At 44.2% G+C, this 24085-nt stretch overlaps 2 protein-coding genes across 3 annotated transcripts in view; one reads left to right on the top strand and one right to left on the bottom strand.

Moving 5' to 3' along the window:
- Nucleotides 1-1703, top strand: part of clu (clusterin) — a 37110-nt gene extending 35407 nt beyond the window's left edge. For both annotated transcript variants that reach the window (XM_073057468.1, XM_073057467.1), the window contains exon 9: nucleotides 1516-1703. In XM_073057468.1, coding sequence (XP_072913569.1) covers nucleotides 1516-1525 — 10 coding nt within the window. In that variant the 3' untranslated portion in view covers nucleotides 1526-1703. The remainder of the gene's footprint in view (nucleotides 1-1515) is intronic.
- Nucleotides 1704-5549: 3846 nt separating this feature from the next.
- The window catches only part of slc35f6 (solute carrier family 35 member F6), a 69982-nt gene continuing 51446 nt past the window's right edge, over nucleotides 5550-24085 (bottom strand). Inside the window, exons 4-6 of the mRNA XM_073057472.1 lie at nucleotides 22789-23004; nucleotides 9860-9970; nucleotides 5550-6854 (exon numbers count right to left, since the gene is read on the bottom strand). Of these exons, the coding sequence (XP_072913573.1) occupies nucleotides 6382-6854; nucleotides 9860-9970; nucleotides 22789-23004 (800 nt within the window). The 3' untranslated portion in view covers nucleotides 5550-6381. The remainder of the gene's footprint in view (nucleotides 6855-9859; nucleotides 9971-22788; nucleotides 23005-24085) is intronic.

Consider the following 24085-nt stretch of genomic DNA (forward strand, 5'->3'; position numbering starts at 1 on the left):
ATATTTTAGAAGGAGAAACTAAATTCGGATGTATCAGTACTACAGTGGAGTTAAGGTAATTACAGAGGCATGTAAGAGGAGTTGGCCAGGATTGATTGGAAAAGAATCCTGGCTGACTCTCCCTACCCTCCAATTTGGTCTAGTCTCAAAGTTGCATCCATTTTCCTACAGGCTCTATTTACTTTCCTCAATCCTTACTTTCTCGTTTAATTTTTAAAGAAAATATCTCACCAAACTTAAGTATTGGCCCATTGTCTGTTTATAAGACATAGGAGCAGATATAGACCATTCAGCCCATTAAGTCTGCTCTGCCATTCCGTGATCATGGTCTTCCATCTGTCTGTAATCTGCCTGTGGTGAAGACCCCCTTCACACTGTTCTTCTTTTCTCTTTCCACGACCATGGTTATTCTTGGCAAATTTTTCTACACAAGGGATTTTTCATTGCCGCCTTCTGGGAAGTGTCTTTACATGACAGTGACCCCAGCTATTATAAATACTCTGCAGAGATTGTCTTGCCTTGCACCCTTAACTCCATCTGTCACGGTTGTGTGCCAGAGCCTGGCTCACCACAAATGTTTTCCCTGCCCATTCTTTAATGTTGTCCGTCCATCTTTTCCTCTGTCTGCCTCTCCTTCTTTTCCCCTCCACAGTTCCTTGTAGAACGGTCTTTGCAAGGCCACTGGATCTTATTACGTGGCTGTACCATCTCAGCTTTTTTCACTATTGTGAGAAGGTCTTCATGGAGGCCAGTGTGGTGCTGGACGGACTTACGGACCTGCTCGTTTGTGATGCGGTCCAAGTATGAGATGCCCAAGGTGTTGCGATGCCTGTAGCTCTGCTGTGAGAGTCCATGTCTGTCTGGTGTTAAAGGTCACATAGCCAGGACTTGTGATCTGCACCAGCTGCTTGTACGACCATCTACCACCTGCTCCCATGGCTGCAGGTGATCCTGAATTTGGGGTCAGGGTAAGAAATGGGGTGAATTAAGCAGGTGCTACACCTTGCCCAAGGGTGACCTGCAGGCTAGCAGAGGGAAGGGGTGGCTTTTACACTTCCTTTGGTAGAGATGTATCTCTGCCCTGCCACCCATGGCTGATGTATCTCAATCCCATACTCCGCTTTCTGAAGGTGTAACCTTTGACACTCTTACTAATTAAGAACTTAAAACCTATTTGTCTAGTTGGACCTGTGGCTTTCTACGCATAATTGGGTCTGCCTGTTGCTAAATCTCAAAATGTTTACTGCAGCATGAGAGCTAATAATGGCTGAATTCTCTACAAAATAGTCATAGAAAAAAAGTACAGAAGCAGGCCCTTTGGCCCATCTAGTCCATGCTGAACCATTTAAACTGCCTACTCCCATTGACCTGCACCCAGTCCATAGCCCTCCATTAATCCTTAATCTATAATGAACTAAAGTATTTGTATAAATTTTTGATAGTTAGTATTTGTATTATGATGACAAAATGTCAGTGTTCAATATTGAAATTGTGAACAACATTTCTATTTTACAGAGAGGCGTGAGCGGAGCAAGTTCCTGCTTTACTTGCTTTGAAGACTACTTCCGTAAACCTTTTAGCAGGTAGCAAATAGGTTTATAGCACAAAGCTACTGAAAATCTTCTGCACTGCTGCCGCTGGTCTACTGCACTGCTGCCGTTTAACATGGACTATTAAATAAACGCTATCGGAAGCAAATTAAATTGTGGCTTTGATTTTCTTTAAGTAAATCAAATTAAATTGTGGCTTTGATTTTCTTTGATTTGAGAGGTACCACAGAATCTGTAGTTCAGAATCGGGTTTAGTATCACCAGCATGTGTCATGAAATTAGTTAACTTTTGTGGTAGCAGTACATATTATTATTATTACAGTTGGTCTATATTAAATAAGTAATGCACAAAAAAATAATGAGGTTGTCTGCAGAGGTTGTGTTCAAATCCTTATTGTTACCATCAGGAAGGAGGTACAGGAGTCTGAAGGCACGCACTCAACGATTCAGGAATGGCTTCTTTCCCCTCTGCCATCTGATTTCTGAATGCACATTGAACCCATGAACACTATTTGCACTGCTTATTTAACTTAACTATTTAATAAATATACTCACCATAATGCAGTTTATTATACATTTCTTGGTACCTCTGCCCCGTAACAAAAAACTTCAGAACATTTGCTGGTGGGCACTAGCCTCTGGTAGTATTCAAGACATCTTCGAGGAACAGTGCCTCAGGAAGCTGGTGTCCCATCACTGAGGTCATGCCCGGTTCTCATTGTTACCTTGCAAGGTGACCTGCAGGCTAGAGGAGGGGATTACACCCGGAGTAGAGACTGTGGCAGGATGGAGCTGCCTATATAGATCTATTCATTACACAATGCATTGAATTAGAAAAAGATTAAACAGTAACAATGCAGAATAAAGTGTAACATCGACAAAGAGCACGGTGTAGGGAAACACGATGGTGATAGATCATAATGAGAGGTTGTGAGGTGGGGACTCCCTTGACTCACAGCCTATCTTATACAGGTTACTAAGAGTTTAAGGAGGATAGAAGCGTTCCTTGAACCTGGTTGTACATGCTTTCATTCGTTGGGTAAATTTAAAGCAGTGGTTGATAAGTTCTTGATTAGTCAGGGTGTCAATAGTTACAGGGAGAAGGCAGAAGATTGTGCCATGGTAGAGCAGACTTGATGGGCTGACTAGTCTAATTCTGCTTTTATATCTTGTGGTCTAAAGGCTTTATCTTCTGCCTGATGGTGGACCTCAAGGCATTAAATAATACTGTATAGACTGTGAGTCCATGGCGGGGTAGGGCGTATTTGCTGAGATGCGATCACAACTCTCTGCAGTTACTTGCAGTCAGGGGCAGAGTAGTTGCCAGATCAAGCTACAAACCCACTTAGTTAAAAATAAAACACCTAGTACAATGCCCCCATGGTTAAACAATTCTGTCTGCAAACTCGAGACCATGCAGAGTTGCTTTGAGAAAATGAAGGAAGACAGGACTAGATATTCACCATAATATTTTCAAGGAAAAACTAAGCTTCTTTAACATTGCTAAATGCTCTGCAGGAAGACACCATTTTTCCAAGATTATTAGAGAACATTTTCAACTACAACCTGGCTATTGAACCCTACAGTGTTCTCAAGCCAAATATCTGCCATAAAAAATAGAGGTCAGGGTCGGAGGCAACTGACAGGCAGGTTCAGCTCTGTGCTATGACCCCGTGGTCGGCACCTGGATCGGCTCCAGTGATGGCTGGCTTTGTACCTGTGGACTTGCTTCCCTGAACTTCAGTTCTGAATGTTATTTGATTTTAATGTTTACATGATTTGTCTGAACTGTAGTTTGGGTGTTTGATTTTGTTTTTAATGGATTCTATCGGGTTTCTTTTGTGGCTGCCTGTAAGGAGACAAATCAAGGTTGTATATAGTACACATACTTTAATATAAATGTACTTTGTACTTTTGTCAACAAAATTACTTCCATTAGGAAGTGTATAGCTACAAATGCTGGTAACCTCCACAGCCAGCCTCTTAAAAAGACGACAAAACTAAGGGATGCAGATTCAGCTGACAGTTTTTAAACACACCGGCTCAAAACCTGTTTGTTTAACCTTGCTTTTAACTAACTTTTTAATCTTTATGTTTGTACTTTTATCCTTTTGTAAAGCACTTTGAACTACATAATTGTATGAAAAGTGCTCTATAAATGCAGTTATTATGCTGTAGCCAGACAGGATGCTCTCTAAACATCAAGTTTAAAAGTTGGTGAGGGTCAAAGAGGATGACAAATTTCTTGAGCCTGCTAAGGAAGTGCATGTGCTAGTGAACTTTCTTGGCTGTAGTATCAATGTGGTTGGATGGGGTACCGGTGAAGTTCATTCCTAGCAACTTGAAGCTTTCAACCATATTCAAACAAGAATATGTGCATCACCCTTTTCCTGAACTCGATGAACAGCTTTTATCTCCCTAACACTGGAAGTTCAAAGTAAATTTATTAGCAAAGTACACGTCACAACGTACCATCCTGAGATTCATTTTCTTGTAGGCCTACTCAATAAGTCCATAATAGAATCAATGAAAGACTGTACCATCTTGGGGATTCAACTAGTGTGCAAAGACAACAAACTGTGTAAATACAAAAAGAAAAGTAATATTAAATAAGTAGGCAATAATTCCTCCAAGAGATCCACAACCTTGTAGGATTTGGAGGCTTGCATGCCTCAGTGACCCAGTGTGGTTTGCCAGCTAGAGCTAGCACCTTGCTCTTTGGCTTCTTGTAGGGTCATCAATACTAAAAAGGTCAAAGGGTAGAGGCCAAACTAGTCCTCCAGGTCCAGCTCAGAGCCTATAACTCTGACTGGTAAAAACACAATGAAAATTCCTTGTGTGCAATATGGCCAGGCAGAAAGAGAAAGAGGACATTCATTGCTGCCCTAAACACCAACGGCATGAACAGGCAGTATGCAAGCAATAAATATCAAGTCCATTGGATGTGGGAACATTAGTTATTCCCTTTGGTTCAAGAGCCTGATCACTGAGGAGTAAAAACTGGACTTGAACCCGATTGTGAGAGCTCGGAGAGAAGAGGTTGTCTACTACATTGAGTCAAGATACTCTTCCCTGTACTCATTTGATAAACAGCCCACTGCACTGGTAATATCTGCAGATACCATTATATGGGATTACAGCAGAACCTGGCCAGAGTTGTGAGTGTACATGGAGTAAAGCAGGGGGCAGAGCATGCAGCCTTCTGGAGCCCCAGTGCTGAGGCTAGTCATGGTGAAGGGCATTTCTGCCTTCCTGATTGCTATCTGTTGGTACCTCCTATTCTTGTGATCACAAGACCCTGCTGGAAAGTGGTAACACAATATTGCAAGTCCAGTTGATTGGGGAGACCGATGGCCGGGAAGCAATGTGGCCTCAGATGAGGCATGAACCAGACCCTCCAGCTATGGCATCACCTGTTACAGCCACCCCAAGTAGGAGGCATGAGGGGGAGAACAGAGGCATGGTGAATGTGCTGCAGTCTGTGCTGGGCTGGGGTCAGGCCGCTGCAGACCGGCTCTCCCACGGGTCCTGCTCTCCAGTGTTCAATCCCTGGTAGATGAGCTGCATTGCTATCGTCTGTGGCTGACCCAGCACGAGATGAGGAACTGCTGCGTTCTTGTTCAGCAGAAACATGGCTCCAGGTCAACAATTATGCACCATTAATCTTTAGGCCATGCCATTCATGACTTGTGTTAACATTAATTTGTGACTAAGTGCTGTTGTAACTATGTGTGCTGTGTGTGACTAGGTACTGTGTTTGCTCCTTGATCCTAGGGGAACGATGTTTCATTTAGCTGTATACATGTATGGTTGAATGACAATAAGCTTGAAATTTGTAATCGTAATTTTCATGGGGGTGGGGGGAGAATCTCTAGTGTCCATTATCTATTCCTCTTACATTTCTTAGTCATGATCAACTTCATTTTGGTGAACAAAACAAAAGAAAATCAAGCAATTGGAGAAAGTGGTCACAATTATATTCACAATATTGTATCAATGTCATCCGACAGTTAGTTTTATTCATTACACAAATTATTTCACAGAAAAGCAGCAAAATTTACAATCAGAGGGTAACCTTTATAAATTTCCTCCTATTGATCAGTAAAGAAATAACTCATCATAATCAATGCTATTTGACTTTTGGTTAATATTTTAAAATCAGTAACAGTAATCTGAATGACTGAAGCAGCATCACATCTTTAAGATAGTTCACGTGTTCATTCTTCTGGGAAGGAGTTCAGAGAAGACAAACAGGAAAATGAGGGAGAGGCACTGAATTGGGTTTTTATTACAGTGCTCGAACTTCCAGAGTGCTCCCCACCAAGATACTCACACGGAGCTTCACTAACTAGATTTGGGAACAGCAAAAGAGTAGGGTCAGCCTTCCCTCTTAATTTTCTCTCGATAGAATTGCAAATTAAAGACTATGGCAACAATCACAAAGAGCTTGCAATCGACAGAATCTAGGGTTTCATTAAACCTTGAAGAGGAGCACATGGTCCACTCATCTTCCTAGCTTGAGCTTACTGGTGATTATGGCAGCACACCTGCGTCATACAACCAAGCCAGATGTATCAGACCGATTGCAAGGTGATTTCTGCAACTGGCTTGCCTGCAGTTCTGAAAATAAAAGGTCATTTAATGTACCATTCCCACCATACAATCCATTATTGTGATCCACAAAGTGGCACAAAATTCCACTCCACAATTCAGCTATCTCCTTTATTCTTCCCCTCATAACACAAGTGGGTTTAAAATTTGTTTAAAAGACAACGCTCTTTGGTCATTGTTTGAAAGCAACACATTTATGCTCCAAAACTACAATCCATTTTCATGGAACAGGGTTTATGGAATCATTGTTTTCAGTTAATAATTCTTCCCTTTCCAGATCCTCCACTGCAGACTTCTGACACCATGGAAGCTTTGCTAGTAGTAGCGTATGCAGCCCATTGTAGAGACCTGTACCCATCAGTAAGATTAAGAAGCCCAAGATTTGGAGACCATGAAATTGTTCCCAACCCACAGCGAGGCTCACTATCCAGATTATTATGGTCCGTAGACTGTCCAGAACCATTCGAGTGGTTGCACTGATCTCCTTGGTCACACTAATGCCAGCAAAATTAAAGAAGGCAATGCTCAAGATATTTCCCAAGAGAGCCACAACGATTAATGGGTTCATCCCAATTTGACAGAAAGCATCAAGTGCGTCTTCAAGAACACCTCTGGGGTTGCCACCAAATTCCCCCACTGGGATGTAGTACATTGGAATCAAAAGCAGGGTGAGGATGATGAATCCAAAAATACCTTGGAAGGAGACAAAGTGAACAGGTTTTAAAAGCCGAGTTAACTCAAAAATGCATCACAGACATATCAGATTAATAGAATGAGCAAGTGCAATGGATCCATATGTTAAAACTTACCAGTTATTCCCTAAAGTGGTGTTTAAACTTTGAGCCCAAGTATGGAAAAATATTTTGAATTTAGGGTTAAAAGATTTGTGTTGCTAAAATGGTTTTACTAACATTCTGCAGCTTCTCTTAGTTGTAAATTTACATAGTGCTAGCCCCAAAGCTTAAGGCTGATAACATAGCTGCATAAACAAGATGAGCACAGAGAAAGGTGTCACAAATCATGAAAAGACTACGCATAGACTGTCAAGTTTTTGACAACTAAAGACTCCTGGGTTTTCTCACTTGTGTATTCCTAAAATACAAAGACAAGCTTTCTTACAGGTGACTTCACACTTTGAACCCTCCATGATATCATGCTAAAATAAAAGGTTTGCCTGGTACTGAGCTTAATTTTTTAAAAAGCTCCCTGACACCAAGTCGTTGAGCATCAGTACAAGTTGCAGCATGTTGAACTGCTGGGGCAAAGCTCTTCAAAACTTTTTGAAACGTCATGATTATGCTCAAACTTAAACCACATCATTAGTTGCATTCCACAGGTAACACTGCTAGTAAATTTTAAGTTGGTCATCTTCTGTGAACACCACACAAAAGCAGCTTTTTTTTAAAAAAAATGACATCAGATTAGGAAACGTTGATGCTGAAAAGAAACCCAGGTTATCACCACAAGATTCCATTCAGATTTATTCATCACACCTAGAGTCGAAACGTACAGTGAAATGTGTTAACAACCGACACTCGGAGGTGTGCTGGGGCAGCCCACACAGGTAGCATGGTGATTAGCACAACACTTTCAGGTGACACAGGTTCAATTCCCGCCACTGCCTGTAAGAAGTTAGTTTGTACGTTCGCCCTGTGACCACGGTGGGTTTCCTCCAGGTGCTCCAGCTTCCCCTCCCCACTGTCTAAAGACCTACCGGTTAGTAGGTTAATTGGTCATTGTAGAATTGTCCCTTGATTAGGCTGGTATTAAATCAGGGGATTGCTGGTCAATGCAGTTCAAAGGGCCAGTCGGGACTGTCTTACGCTTATCAATAAAATAAAAATCCCAGTCCCAACAAGGCACGCCTACAATATTCAGCGGGACACAGAATGCACCAGGCATATGGGACAAACATGCAAATACTCAAACTGAAATAACTAAAATTACAAGGGATTGGGTTATAGCAAGAGGATAGGAAGCCCTATTCACATTTCCCCACCACATCACACTTAACCAGCAAATGGCACCTCGAGTTCTAACGGCGTCACACCAACTGCTACACTCCCATGGCGCCTTTCTAGTTCACAATCAAATAATTTTCAGTTTGAGCTTTTTCTTTTACTCTTACAATTATAGGAAGGAGTACCAAGATATAGGATATACAAGTGTTTAGATAGACAGGGACTTATTAGAGTCAACACAGCTTTGTGCGTGGTAGGTCATGTTTAACAAATCTATTAGAGTTTTTCAAGGAGGTTACCAGGAAAGTGGATGAAGGGAAGGCAGTGGATGTTGTCTACATACACTTCAGTAAGGCCTTTGACAAGGTCCCACATGGGAGGTTAGTTAAGAAGATTCAGTCGCTAAGTATACATGGTGAGGTAGTAAATTGGATTAGACATTGGCTCAATGGAAGAAGCCAGAGAGTGGTAGTGGAGGATTGATTCTCTGAGTGGAGGCCTGTGACTAGTGGTGTGCCACAGGGATCAGTGCTGGGTCCATTGTTATTTGTCATCTATGTCAATGATCTGGATGATAATGTGGTAAATTGGATCAGCACATTTGCTGATGATACAAAGATTGGAGGTGTAGTGAACAGTGAGGAAGGTTTTCAAAGCTTGCAGAGGGATCTGGACCAGCTGGAAAAATGGACTGAAAAATGGCAGATGGAGTTTAATACAGACAAGTGTGAGGTATTGCACTTTGGAAGGAAAAACCAAGGTAGAACATACAAGGTAAATGGTAGGGCACTGAGGAGTGCAGTAGAACAGAGGGATCTGGGAATACAGATACAAAGTTCCCTAAAAGTGGCGTCACAGGCAGATAGGGTAGTAAAGAGAGCTTTTGGTACATTGGCCTTTATAAATCGAAGTATTGAGTATAACAATTGGAATATTATGGTGAGGTTGTATAAGGCATTGGTGAGGCCGAATTTGGAGTATTGTATGCAGTTTTGGTTACTGAATTACAGGAAGGATATTAATAATGTTGAAAGAGTGCAGAGAAGGTTTACAAGGATGTTGCCGGGACTTGAGAAACTGAGTTACAGAGAAAGGTTGAATAGGTTAGGACTTTATTCCCTGGAGTGTAGGAGAATGAGGGGTGACTTGATAGAGGTATATAAAATTATGATGGGTATAGATAGAGTGAATGCAAGCAGGCTTTTTCCACTGAGGCTAGGAGAGAAAAAAAACCAGAGGACATGGGTTAAGGGGGAAAAGTTTACGGGAACATTGGGGGGGAGGCTTCTTCACACAGAGAGTGGTGGGAGTGTAGAATGAGCTGCCAGTTGAAGTGGCAAATGTGAGCTCACTTTTAACATTTAAGGAAAACTTGGACAGGTACATGGATGAGAGGTGTTTGGAGGGATATGGTCCAGGTGCAGGTCAGTGGGACTAGGCAGAAAAATGGTTCAGCACAGCAAAGAAGGACCAAAAGGCCTGTTTCTGTGCTGTAATGTTCTATGGTTCTATGGTTCTGTGAAAGAATGAATATCCAATGAAAGTTCTGGCTAATTTCTACATCTGATTTGGAACTGTTTGAGCCATTGTATTCCAAATCTTGTTTATCGAACTCCCACTGAAAGACAGGTGGGCTCCCTGAACTGACTGATAATTAACTGCAATGACAGCAAATTAAAAGCATGGTAATGTCCACCAGCAAAACAGCTTTGTTTACAGGCTCCATTCCAAACCTACCCTCTGTGCCCACAGCTCGAAGTGGGTGTACGTCGTGTTTATAAACAAATTTCTCCTCCAGAACCATCTGAATAGCAACAACTATTTGGGCCATGATAATGAGGAGGTCACCTAAAAAAGATTAAAAATAGAAATTTAGTGATTGTTTATCCGTTTTAGACTGACATTATTTCACCCCATCAGAAAACAATTTCAGAGCTTTCACAAACTTGGCACAAAATCAGCAGATCACTGCTCAGGAGATAGAAACCCACCACATGAAAAGGTGTTTCTGTGGGAAGAGGACAAGCCAGCTCAAATATAGCTGGAAGGAAGATTCCAGATTATTTAGTGTCACTTCAAGTACAGAAACATAGAAAACCTACAGCACAATACAGACCCTTCGGCCCAGAATGCTGTGCCAAACATGTCCCTTAGAACTGCCGAGGCTTACCTATAGCCCTCTATCTTTCTAAGCTCCATGTATCCATCTCGGTGTCTCTTAAAAGACCCTATCGTTTCCGCCTCCACCACCACCGCCGGCAGCCCATTCCACGCACTCACCACTCTCTGCGTAAAAAACTTACCCCGACATCTCTGTACCTACTTACAAGCACCTTAAAACTATGCCCCCTCGTGCCAACCATTTCAGCCCTGGGAAAAAGCCTCTGACTATCCACACGATCCATGCCTCTCATTATCTTGTACTGCTCTATCAGGTCACCTCACATCCTGCGTTGCTCCAAGGAGAAAAGGCTGAGTTCACTCAACCTATTCTCATAAGGCATGCTCCCCAATCCAGGCAACATCCTTGTAAATCTCCTCTGCACCCTTTCTATGACTTCCACAACCTTCCTGTAGTGAGCTGACCAGAACTGAGCACAGTACTCCAAGTGGGGTCTGACCAGGGTCCTATATAGCTGTAACATTACCTCTCGGCTCTTAAACTCAATCCCGCAGTTGATGAAGGCCAATACACCATATGCCTTCTTAACCACAGAGTCAACCTGCATAGCAGCTTTGAGTGTCCTATGTACTTGGACCCCAAGATCCCTCACTTCCTCCACACTGCCAAGGGCCTTACCATTAATGCTATATTCTGCCATCATATTTGACCAACGAAAATGAACCACCTCACACTTATCTGAGTTGAACTCCATCTGCCAATTCTCAGCTCAGTTTTGCATCCTATCAATGTCCCACTAACTTTTAACAGCCCTCCACACTATCCACAACACCACCAACCTTTGTGTCATCAGCAAATTTATTAACCCATCCCTCCACTTCCTCATCCAGATCACTGGCACACCACTGGTCACCAACTTCCATGTAGAATATGACCCGTCTACAACCACTCTTTGCCTTCTGTGGGCAAGCCAGTTCTGGATCCACAAAGCAATGTCCCCTTGGATCCCATGCCTCTGAACTTTCTCAGTAAACCTTGTATGGGGTACCTTATCAAATGCCTTGCTAAAATCCATATACACTACATCTACTACTCTACCTTCATCAATGTGTTTAGTCACATCCTCAAAAAATTCCATCAGGCTCGTAAGACATGACCTGCCTTTGACAAAGCCATGCTAACTATTCTTAATCATATTATGCTTCTCCAAATGTTCATAAATCCTGCCTCTCAGGATCTTCTCCATCAACTTACCAACCACTGAAGTAAGACTCACTGGTCTATAATTTCCTGGGTTATCTCTACTCCCTTTCTTGAATAAGGGAACAACATCTGCAATCCTCCAATCCTCTGGAACCTCTCCCATCCCCATTGACGATGCAAAGATCATTGCCATAGGCTCAGCAATCTCCTCCCTCGCTCCCACAGTAGCCTGGGGTACATCTCATTTGGTTCCAGTGACTTATCCAACTTGATACTTTCCAAATGTTCCAGCGCATCCTCCTCCTTAATATCTGCATGCTCAAGCTTTTCAGTCTGCTGCAAGTCATCCCTACGATCACCAAGATCCTTTTCCGTAGTGAATGCTGAAGTAAAGTATTCATTAAGTACCTCAGGTATCTCCTCCGGTTCCATACACACTTTCCCACTGTCACACTTGATAGGTCCTATACTTTCACGTCTCATCCTCTTGCTCTTCACATACTTGTAGAATGTCTTGGGGTTTTCCTTAATCCTCTCCGCCAAAGCCCTCTTGTGGCCCCTTCTGGCTCTCCTAATTTCATTCTTAAGCTCCTTCCTGCTAGCCTTATAATCTTCTAGATCTCTATCATTACCTAGTTTTTTTGAACTCTTCTTTTCTTCTTGACTAAAGTTACAACAACCTTTGGACACCACCGTTCCCGTACCCTACCATCATTTCCCTGTCTCATTGGAACATATCTACGCAGAACCGCATGCAAATATCCCCTGAACATTTGCCACATTTCTTCCATACATTTCCCTGAGAACATCTGTTCCCAATTTATGCTTCCAAGTTCCTGCCTGATAGCCTCATAATTCCCCTTACTCCAATTGAACACTTTTCTAACTTGCCTGTTCCTATCCCTCTCCAATGCTATAGTAAAGGAGATAGAATTGTGATCACTATCTTTAAAATGCTCTCCCACTGAGAGATCTGACACCTGACCAGGTTCATTTCCCAATACCAGATCAAGTACAGCCTCTCCTCTTGTAGGCTTATCTACATATTCTGTCAAGAAACCCTTCCGAACACACCTAACAAACTCCACCCCATCTAAACCCCTCACTCTAGGGAGATGCCAATTGATATTTGGGAAATTACAATCTCCCACCACAACAACCCTGTTAATATTACACCTTTCCAGAATCTGTCTCCCTATCTGCTCCTCGATGTCCTTGTTACTATTGTGTGGTCTATAAAAAACACCAAATTGACCCTTTCCTATTCCTAACTTCCACCCACAGAGACACTTTTGCCTCCCTCCCTATCCTTTCTGCAACATCTAAAACTTGGCACTTTAAGTAGCCACTCCTGCCCTTGCACCATCCAAGTCTCTGTAAAGGCCACAACATCATGGCTCCAAGTGCTGATCCACGCTCTAAGCTCATTCGCTTTATTCATAATACTCGCATTAAAATAGACACATCTCAAACCACTGGTATAAGTGCATCCCTTCTCTATCACCTGTCTATCCTCCCTTTTGCACTGTCTCCAAACTTTCTCTATTTGTGAGCCAACCTCCCTTTCCTCTGTCACTTCACTTCAGTTCCCAACCCTCAGCAGTTCTAGTTTAAACTCTCCCCAACAGCCTTAGCAAACCTCCCCACCAGGATATTGGTCCCCCGGGATTCAAGTGCAACCCATCCTTTTCGTATAGGTCACACCTGAAATCTGAATCCCTACCCTCTGCTCCAATCCCTCAGCCACACATTTATCCTCCACGTCATTCCATTCCTACTCTCACTGTCATGTGGCACAGGCAGTAATCCAGAGATTACTACCTTTGAGGTCCTGCTTCTCAACTTCCTTCCTAATTCCCTGTAGTCTGTTTTCAGGGCCTCCTCCCTTAACCATTTAACCATATAACTATTACAGCACGGAAACAGGCCATCTCGGCCCTTCTAGTCCGTGCCGCTTACTCTCACCTAGTCCCACTGGCCCGCACTCAGCCCATAACCCTCCATTCCTTTCCTGTACATACACCTATCCAATTTTACTTTAAATGACAAAATCGAACCTGCCTCTACCACTTCTACTGGAAGCTCATTCCACATAGCTACCACTCTCTGAGTAAAGAAATTCCCCCTCGTGTTACCCCTAAACTTTTGCCCCTTAACTCTCAAATCATGTCCTCTTGTTTGAATCTTCCCTACTCTCAATGGAAAAAGCCTATCCACGTCAACTCTATCTATCCCCCTCATAATTTTAAATACCTCTAGCAAGTCCTATAATTCGGTGACCAGAACTGTACACAATACTCCAAATGTGGCCTCACCAATGCCTTGTACAATTTTAACATTACATCCCAACTCCTATGCTCAATTCTCTGATTTGTAAAGGCCAGCATACCAAAAGCTTTCTTCACCACTCTATCCACGAGATTCCACCATTATTCCTAGATCACTTTGTTCTACTGCATTCCTCAATGCCCTACCATTTACCATGTATGTCCTATTTTGATTAGTCCTACCAAAATGTAGCACCTCACACTTATCAGCATTAAACTCCATCTGCCATCTTTCAGCCCACTCTTCTAACTGGCCTGAATCTCTCTGCAAGCTTTGAAAACCTACTTCATTATCCACAATGCCACCTATCTTAGTATCATCTGCATACTTACTAATCCAATTTACCACCCCTTCATCCAGATCATTAATGTATATGACAAACAACATTGGACCCAGTACAGATCCCTGAGGCATGCCACCAGTCACCGGCCTCCAACCTGACAAACAGTTATCAACCACTACTCTCTGGCATCTCCCATCCAGCCACTGTTGAATCCAATTCACTACTTCAATATTAATACCTAATGATTGAACCTTCCTAACCAACCTTCCATGCGAAACCTTGTCAAAGGGAGTCTCGGATGGTATGTTGCTTCCCTGGTGCCGGGGTCCGAGACATCTCAGATCGGGTGCAGGTTATTCTCGAGAGGGAGGGCAAGAATCCAGATGTTGTGGTCCATGTAGGGACCAATGACGTGGGTAGGATGAGTGAGGGGGTCCTGCGTAGGGAGTTCAGGGAGTTAGGTGCGAAGCTGAAGAGCAGGACCTCCAAGGTAACAATCTCAGGATTGCTACCTGTGCCACGTGCGAGTGAGGCAAGGAACAGAAAGATTATAAAGATTAATACGTGGCTGAGAGGATGGTGCAGGAGGGAGGGCTTCAGGTTTGTAGATAATTGGGCTTTGTTCCAGGGAAGGTGGGATCTGTTCCGAAGGGATGGTTTACACCTGAACTGGAGCGGTACTAACGTTCTTGCAGGGAAGTTTGCTAGTGCTTCTTGGGGGGGGGGTTTAAACTAAATTTGCAGGGGGCGGGGATCCAGAATGTGAGAGAGGATAGTGAGAGGAAGAATAAAGGACAGGTGGGGACTACACGGTTCCGGAATATTAAGTGTGTAGTAGAGAAAGGTGAGGCGGAACAAGTGATAAGGAGGACACATGTACAGAGGGATGGTCTGACGGAACATGGAGTTAAATGTGTTGAAAGAATAAGTAAATTTAGGAAGGACAACAAAATTCTAGGGGCGTATAGCCCGATGGGAGTTTGGGGAGCTGGGATAAGCACAATAGGCAGCGATTCAAACAGAGAGAGGAGAAATGGGTTAAAAATTCTATATCTGAATGCACGAAGTGTCAGAAATAAGGCAGATGAGCTTGAAGCCCAGGTGCGAATGGGTAACTATGATGTTGTTGGGATAACGGAGACATGGCTGCAGGGAGATCAGACCTGGGAAATGAATGTACAAGGGTATACGTGCTATCGTAGGGACAGAAATGTGGGCAGAGGTGGGGTGGCCCTGTTGGTGAGGAATGAAATTCAGTCCTTTGCAAGGGGGGACATAGGGTCAGGAGAAGTAGAGTCTGTGTGGATAGAACTGAGGAACAGTAAGGGGAAAAGGACCCATATGGGTGTTGTCTACAGGCCACCAAACAGTAGCATGGATATTGGGTGCAAGTTGAATAGGGAGTTAACATTGGCATGTGGCAAAGGTAATGTCGCAGTAGTTATGGGGGATTTCAACATGCAGGTGAACCGGGAGAATCAGGTTGGTGCTGGACCACAGGATAGGGAGTTTGTAGAGTGCCTACGGGATGCATTCTTGGAACAGCTTGTACAAGAGCCGACCAGGGACAAGACTATTGTGGATTTAGTGTTATGTAATGAACAGGATTTGATAAGCGATCTCGCAGTAAAGGAGCCATTAGGAGGTAGTGATCATAATATGATAAGTTTTTATCTGCAATTTGAGAAGGATAAGGGCAGCTCGGAGGTGTCAGTGTTGCAGATGAACAGGGGAAACTATGGAGCCATGAGGGAGGAGCTGGCCAAAGTTGACTGGACGGATAGCCTAGCAGAAAAGACAGTGGAACAGCAATGGCAGGTATTCTTGGGAATAATGCACAAGGTGCAAAATCAGTTCATCCCCCAGAGAAGGAAGGATTCAAAGGGGGGAAAGGGGCCACAGTGGTTGACAAAGGAAGTCAGAGATTGCACAGCATTAAAAAAAAGGAAATATGACAGAGCTAAGGTGAGTGGGAGGACAGATGATTGGGAAGTTTTTAAGGAACAACAAAATTTAACTAAAAAGACAATACGGGGAGAAAAAATGAGGTACGAACGCAAGCTAGCCAGGAATATAAAGGAAGATAGCAAAAGCTTTTTTAGGTATGTGAAGAGAAAGAAGATAGCTAAGAACAATGTTGGGCCCTTGAAGAATGAATTGGGTGAAATTGTTATGGGAAACAAAGAAATGGCAGAAGAATTTAATGAGTACTTTAGATCTGTTTTCACTAAGGAAGACACAAGCAATCTCCCAGATGTATGGATGGGCCAAGGACATAGGGTAACAGAGGAAATGAAACAGATTGACATTCGGAAGGAAACGGTGATGAGAAGACTGATGGGACTGAAGGCTGACAAGTCCCCTGGTCCAGATGGTCTGCATCCTAGGGTACTAAAGGAGGTGGCCCTGGAAATTGCGGATGCATTGGTAATCATTTTCCAATGTTCCTTAGATCCAGGATCAGTTCCTGAGGATTGGAGAATGGCTAATGTTATCCCACTTTTTAAGAAAGGAGGAAGGGAGAAAACAGAGAATTATCGACCTGTCAGCCTGACATCGGTGGTGGGAAAGATACTAGAGTCCATTATTAAGGATGAAATAGTGGCATATCTAGATAGCAGTGATAGGATTGGGCCGAGCCAGCATGGATTTACCAAGGGTAAATCATGCTTGACTAATCTGTTGGAGTTTTTCGAGGATGTAACCAGGAAGTTAGACGGGGGAGATCCAGTGGATGTAGTGTACCTCGATTTTCAGAAGGCATTTGATAAGGTCCCACATAGAAGATTGGTGGGTAAAATCAAAGCTCAGGGCATCGGGGGGAAGGCATTGACATGGATAGAAAACTGGTTGGCAGATAGAAAGCAAAGGGTAGCTGTGAATGGGTGTTTCTCGGAATGGCAGGTGGTGACTAGTGGGGTGCCACAGGGCTCGGTATTGGGACCACAGCTGTTTACCATTTACGTTAACGATTTGGATGAAGGCATAGAAAATAACATCAGCAAATTTGCTGATGATACTAAGCTGGGTGGCAGTGTGACATGTGATGAGGATGTTAGGAGAATTCAGGGTGACTTGGATAGGCTGGGTGAGTGGGCAGATACTTGGCAGATGACGTTTAATGTGAATAAGTGTGAGGTTATCCACTTTGGGAGTAAGAACAGGAAGGCAGATTATTATCTGAACGATGTAGAGTTGGGTAAGGAAGAAATACAAAGGGATCTCGGAGTACTTGTTCATCAGTCACTGAAGGTGAATGAGCAAGTGCAGCAGGCAGTGAAGAAGGCTAATGGAATGTTGGCCTTTATTACAAAGGGAATTGAGTACAAGAGCAAGGAAATCCTCTTGCACTTGTACAGAGCCCTGGTGAGACCACACCTGGAGTATTGTGTACAGTTTTGGTCTCCAGGGTTAAGGAAGGACATCCTGGCTGTAGAGGAAGTGCAGCGTGATCCACAAGGTTAATTCCTGGGATGTCTGGACTGTCTTACGCAGAGAGGTTAGAGAGACTGGGCTTGTACACGCTGGAATTAAGGAGATTGAGAGGGGATCTGATTGAAACATATAAGATTATTAAGGGATTGGACAAGATAGAGGCAGGAAATATGTTCCAGATGCTGGGAGAGTCCAGTACCAGAGGGCATGGTTTGAGAATAAGGTGTAGGTCATTTAGGACAGAGTTAAGGAAAAACTTCTTCTCCCAGAGAGTTGTGGGGGTCTGGAATGCACTGCCTCGGAAGGTAGTGGAGGCCAATTCTCTGGATGCTTTCAAGAAGGAGCCAGATAGGTATCTTATGGATAGGGGAATCAAGGGATATGGGGACAAGGCAGGAACTGGGTATTGATAGTAATTGATCAGCCATGATCTCAAAATGGCGGTGCAGGCTCGAAGGGCCGAATGGTCTACTTCTGCACCTATTGTCTATTGTCAAAGGCCTTACTGAAGTCCATATAGACAACATCCACTGCTTTACCCTCAACTTTCCTCGTAACCTCTTCAAAAAATTCAATAAGATTTGTCAAACATGACCTCCCACGCACCTTTTCCTACCTATGTCATTGGTACTAATATGTAACACGACCTCTGGCTGTTCACCTTCCCACTTCAAGATATCGTGGACGCAATCAGAAACATCCCGGACCCTGGCACCTGGGAGGCTAACTACCATCCGCGTTTCTTTCCTGCATCCACAGAATCACCTGTCTGACCCCCTGACTATAGAGTCCCCCATTACTGCTGTCTTCCTCTTCCTTTCCCTACCTTTCTGAGCCACAGGGCCAGACTCTGTGCCAGAGGTGCAGCCACTGCTGCTTCACCCAGGTAAGCTGTTGCCCCCAACAGTACTCAAACAGGAGTACTTATTGTTAAGGGGGACAGCCACTGGGGTTCTCTTGCCCACTTATCTCTCTCCCCAGGGCCCGGAGTGACTACCTGTCTGTAACTCCTCTTTATCACCTCCTCACTCTCCCTGACCAGACGAAGGTCATCGAGCTGCATCTCCAGTTCCTTAACGCGGTCCCTAAGGAGCTGCAGCTCAATGCACCTGGTGCAGATGTGGCCGTCCGGGAGGCTGGGAATCTCCAGGATTCCCCACATCTGACACCGAGCACAGAAAACCGGCCTCACACACATACTTTCTGTCTGCATTCTAAACAGATAACCTACCTCACCTCGAATGTAAAGGAGAACAAAGTAATTGTTACTTCAGATCCAATGCAGCACAATAAACACAATAAGATTAAGAACACAATAATAAAAAACAATAAATAAAAATACACAAGATAGCTTCTATACATCGATTTGTTCTATGTCCATAAATTGACGCTAGGCACAGGAGAGTCTGTACACAAGGTGACTGACATGAGAAGATAAAGTAGCTGTGGTTGGGAATGAGGAGGGGTGTGGTTAGGTGGGTGGAGGTGTTGATCAGCCTTACTGCTCAGGGAAAGTAACTGTTTTTGGGTCCGGTGTTCCTGGCGTGGATACCACGTAACCTCCTCCCTTATGGGAGTGGGACGAACAGTCTGAGCAGGGTGGATCCGAAATTTCATGTTGTTACTGGCCCCTTCCTGTATACGTGTCCTTGATAGCGGGCAGGCTGGTGCTGGTGATGTGCCGGGCAGTTTCGACTACGAGCTCTCCTGCCCACCACAGTGCGGTTTGTAACTAGTTCCACAGAACAAGACCGTGTCTATGCACACACGAGACAGGGTGGGGTGACAGCCAGTAGCTCATGATTAAGCAACTTGTAGGTAACACCAAAATTGTGATTGAAGTTGGTGGTTAGGTGGTAGGCTGTAGACATGAGATACCGTAAATAGAATGGAATTCAGAAAAGTGAGGGAATAAGGGCAAGAAATTAAAGTGGAAAATAAATCACAGATAAAAAAAGACTGACGCTTGGGAGAAAGTGTCATTAACTGTAGTCATTGTAAAATGAGACGAGGTGTGTCACAGAGGATCACCACAAATAACTTGACAGCACTATGAGGGGTTTGATGTTGTGGCGCTCGTTGAGTTTGCCAATTAGCTTGCAGACGTTTCGTCACCAGTCAACATGCCACCCTCAGTGCGCAGTTGTTGGTGTTTCTCTCTGGGGATGCTCACGTTTATATAGCTCCACCCCCCCACCCCGTTCCCCTGTCTGCTTGCCTTGGTTCTGTCTGGCTACCCCTTCAGCTCACCTCGGAATTCTATCATCTCCCCAAGAGCCAAAGAAATGCGAGCCAATGGCATTCAAACATCAACTGAAGGGATAGCCAATCAGGACTGAGGCAAGCAAACAGGCGTCTACATGAACTTGAGCACTCCCAGACAGAAACACCAACTACTGTGCACCTCAACTGCTGATGGAACTCTGCAAGCCAATTGCCAAGCTCGGTGAACACTGCGACATCAAACACCTCATTTCAGATCCATTTCCCTCTCAACCCCAGTCTCCTGCCTTCTCCCCATATCCCTTCATGCCCTGACTAATCAAGAAACTATCAGCCTCTGCCTGAATATACGTGAAGACTTGGCCTCCACAGCCACCTGTGGTAACAAAGTCTACAGATTCATCATTCTCTGTCTGGCTAAAGAAATACTTGTGTTGAGACTTCTTATGTTGGCATTCACAGCAAAAGGATTTGAGTACAGGAGCAGGGAGGTTCTACTGCAGTTGTACAAGGCCTTGGTGAGACCACACCTAGAGTATTGTGTGCAGTTTTGGTCCCCTAATCTGAGGAAAGACATTCTTGCCATAGAGGGAGTACAGAGAAAGTTCACCAGATTGATTCCTGGGATGGCAGGACTTTCATATGAAGAAAGACTGGATCGACTAGGCTTATACTTATATGGGGAGAGGGCAGGAACGGGGTACTGATTGTGTATGATCAGCCATGATCACAGTGAATGGCGGTGCTGGCTAGAAGGGCCGAATGGCCTACTCCTGCACCTACTGTCTATTGTCTATACTCACTGGAATTTAGAAGATTGAGGGGGGATCTTATTGAAACGTATAAAATTCTAAAGGGATTGGACAGGCTAGATGCAGGAAGATTGTTTCCGATGTTGGGGAAGTCCTGAACAAGGGGTCACAGTTTAAGGATAAAGGGGAAGCCTTTTAGGACCGAGATGAGGAAAAACTTCTTCACACAGAGAGTGGTGAATCTGTGGAATTCTCTGCCACAGGAAACAGTTGAGGCCAGTTCATTGGCTATATTTAAGAGGAAGTTAGATATGGCCCTTGTGGCTAAAGGGATCAGGGGGTATGGAGAGAAAGCAGGTACATGGTTCCGAGTTGGATGATCAGCCATGATTATACTGAATGGCGGTGCAGGCTCGAAGGGCCGAATGGCCTACTCCTGCACCTATTTTTGTATGTTTCTATGTTTCTTCCTCATCTCCATTCTAAAAGGACATCCCTCTATTCCCAGGCTGTGCCGTCTGGTCCTTGACTCCCCCACTGCAGGAAACATTCTCTCCACGTCCACTTTACCAAGGCTTTTCAACGTATGTTTCAATGATACTCCCCCTCATTCCTCTGAATTCCACTGAGTACAGGCCCAGAGCCTCAAATGCTCCTCATATGGCAAGCCTTTCAATTCCGGAATCATTTTTGTGAACCTCCATGGAAACCCATGCAATGCCAACACATCTTTTCTTTGATAAGGGGCTCAAAACTGCTCACAATATTCCAAGTGAGGGCTCCTCAGTGCTTTATATAGTCTCAACACACATTCTGGTCCTCTCAAAATGATCGCTAGCATTGCATTGGCCTTCCCCACCCTCAGCTCAACCTGCAAACTAACCTTTAGGGAATCTGCCTAAGTCCTTCTGTAGCCTCTCTGCTCCCTCAAAACTACCTGTCCCTCCACCTATCTTCGTATTGTCTGCAAACTTGGCCACAAATGCTATTGACTCTGTCATCCAAATCACTGACATATAACGCAAAAAGTATCGGTCCCAACACAGACCCCAGTGGCCGATCAGCCACTGCTTTGTCTACATATTGCAGCTAGATGGTAGGAGAAGGACAAAGTTGGTGGGATATTATTTTATTGTGACCTCATGCTTCTCGGCTGTCGTGATTATACGAGCCTTGTGCAGTGTGTGACTGTGGGTTCTGTGGTTTGATCCTCGGTCCCAGAGGAATGTAGTTTCATTTGGCTGTTTTCATGTGTGTGGTTGAAGGGCCACTGAACTTGAACTAAACAGATGCAAAAATGAAAATGCAGAAACGAGCAAAGAGCTAAAATTCAAGGGGTTTATTTTCCTTGACAGCAAAGTTAATGAAGATTTAAGGCAACTGCTAAAAGTACACCCCCCCCCCCCACCCTCAGGAGGAACTCAGCAGGTCACAGGCAGGGGAGAAGAGGCAAGAGGCCAGAATGGGGAACAGAAGATGAGGGGAGGGGGAGGGATTATTTTATTTTTAAAAAGCCAGAAGGATGAATCAATGTTCGTGCCATCATGTTGGCAGCTACCCAGATGGAATAAGGTGTTGCTCCTCCAATCTGAGTGTGGCCTCATCCTGGTGCACCAGCAGGCCACTGACCGACATGTTGGAACGAGAATGAGAACTGGAATAAAAATACTAAAATTTAAGGTGTAGTCAAACAACGAAGGACTGGGGGTAACTACTTGAAGAGGGTTACAGCAGACAATGAGATTTTAACCTTCTGAAACAGCTAATTAATATGCAAGATCTCTTTTCTAGTCCTGTTGAAGGGTCTCAGCCCAAAACTTCAATTGTTATTCCCCTCCACAGATGCTGCCTGACTTAAGAGTTCCTACAGCATTGTCCTCTCCCATCTTCTTCAGCCCTTTACTTTTACCACCCATCAACTCCCAGTTTCCACTTCATCCCCTCTCCCTCACCCACCTACCAACTTCCTCCTCACCTGGGTTCACCTGTCACCTGTCTTTTAACCCCACTTGCTTATTCTGGCTTTCTCCCCCGTCATCTCCACTCCTGATGAAGGGTCTCAGCCCCAAATGTCCATTGTTTATTCCTCTCTGTGGATGCTGCCTCACCTGCTGAGTTCCTCCAGTATTTTGTGTGTGTTGCTTGAGATACCTAGCCCTGCAGAACCTCTTGCATTTAACCATTTCAGTCTTACTGGGTCAATAGCTAAGCAAAGAGGAATTCAACCAACTTAAAACTATTCATTACCAAGGAAGGAAGTTTTTGTTAATTAATAGATTTCTGCTTGTAGAGTTGAAAGAAATACAAAGCACGTTGTTACCTGTTATGACCTGAGACAAATGGCGCTCTTGGCGACCCTCTCCACTGAGGATGTCTGCCAAACCCACGACAACAAGTCCACAGATGGTGAACAGAATTCCTACCCACTGGCTGGGCTTTAACTTGCGGCCCAGGAAGGCAACAGACAGCAGCCCAGTGAAGATGATCACAGCTCCTCGAAGCATCTGGAAACTGGACGCACTGGTCAAGCTTAAAGCTGGAGAGGGGTGCACAAAAATACATTGGCCTTAGTGATTGCACAAGCAAGAAAAAGCAATCATACAAGACAAACAAATTGAAAGCACCATGGCAGCCAAAATGCAGAGTATTCACAAACACTTCAAGTTGACAGGTTGTGGAAGCCCAGAATGAGGGGTCACAGTTTAAGGATAAAGGGGAAGCCTTTTAGGACCGAGATGAGGAAACACTTCTTCACACAAAGAGTGGTGAACCTGTGGAATTCTCTGCCACAGGAAACAGTTGAGGCCAGTTCATTTACTATAATTAAGAGGAAGTTAGATATGGCCCTTGTGGCTAAAGTGATCGGGGGTATGGAGAGAAAGCAGGTACAGGGTTCTGAGTTGGATGATCAGCCATGATCATACTGAATGGTGGTGCAGGCTTGAAGGGCCGAATGGCCTACTCCTGCACCTATTTTCTATGTTTCTATGTACATATGAAAGGCCAAGATAGAGTGGATGTGGAGAGGAAACCACCTCTCGTGGGGATGTCTAGGACCAGAGGGCACAGCCTCGGAAAATTCAAACTGATCACATGCTGAAAGGCCCTCAACAGAGTGGATGTGGAGAGGATGCTTCCTATGATGTGGGGAGGAGGTAGCAGAAAGAGAGTCTAAGACTAGAGGATACAGCGTTAGAGTACAAGCGGACCCTTTTAGAACAAAGCTGAGGAGAAATTTCTTTAGCCGGGAGTGGTGAATCTGTGGAATGTATTGCCACAGAACACTGTGAAGGTTAACTGTGTTCAGGACAGTTTCCTGACACAGTATGTAGATAAGCCTACAAGAGGAGAGACTGTACTTGATTTGGTATTGGGAAATGAACATGGTCAGGTGTCAGATCTCTCAGTGGGAGAGCATTTTGGAGACAGTGATCACAATTCTATCTCCTTTAACACAGCATTGGAGAGGAATAGGAAGACAAGTTAGAAAAGTGTTTAATTGAAGTAAGGGGAATTATGAGGCTATCAGGCAGGAACTTGGAAGCATAAATTGGGAACAGATGCTCTCAGGGTAATGTACGGCAGAAATGTGGCAAATGTTCTGGGGATATTTGCAT

This window comes from Hemitrygon akajei, chromosome 9, assembly GCF_048418815.1.
Source record: "Hemitrygon akajei chromosome 9, sHemAka1.3, whole genome shotgun sequence".
Lineage (NCBI taxonomy): Eukaryota > Metazoa > Chordata > Chondrichthyes > Myliobatiformes > Dasyatidae > Hemitrygon > Hemitrygon akajei.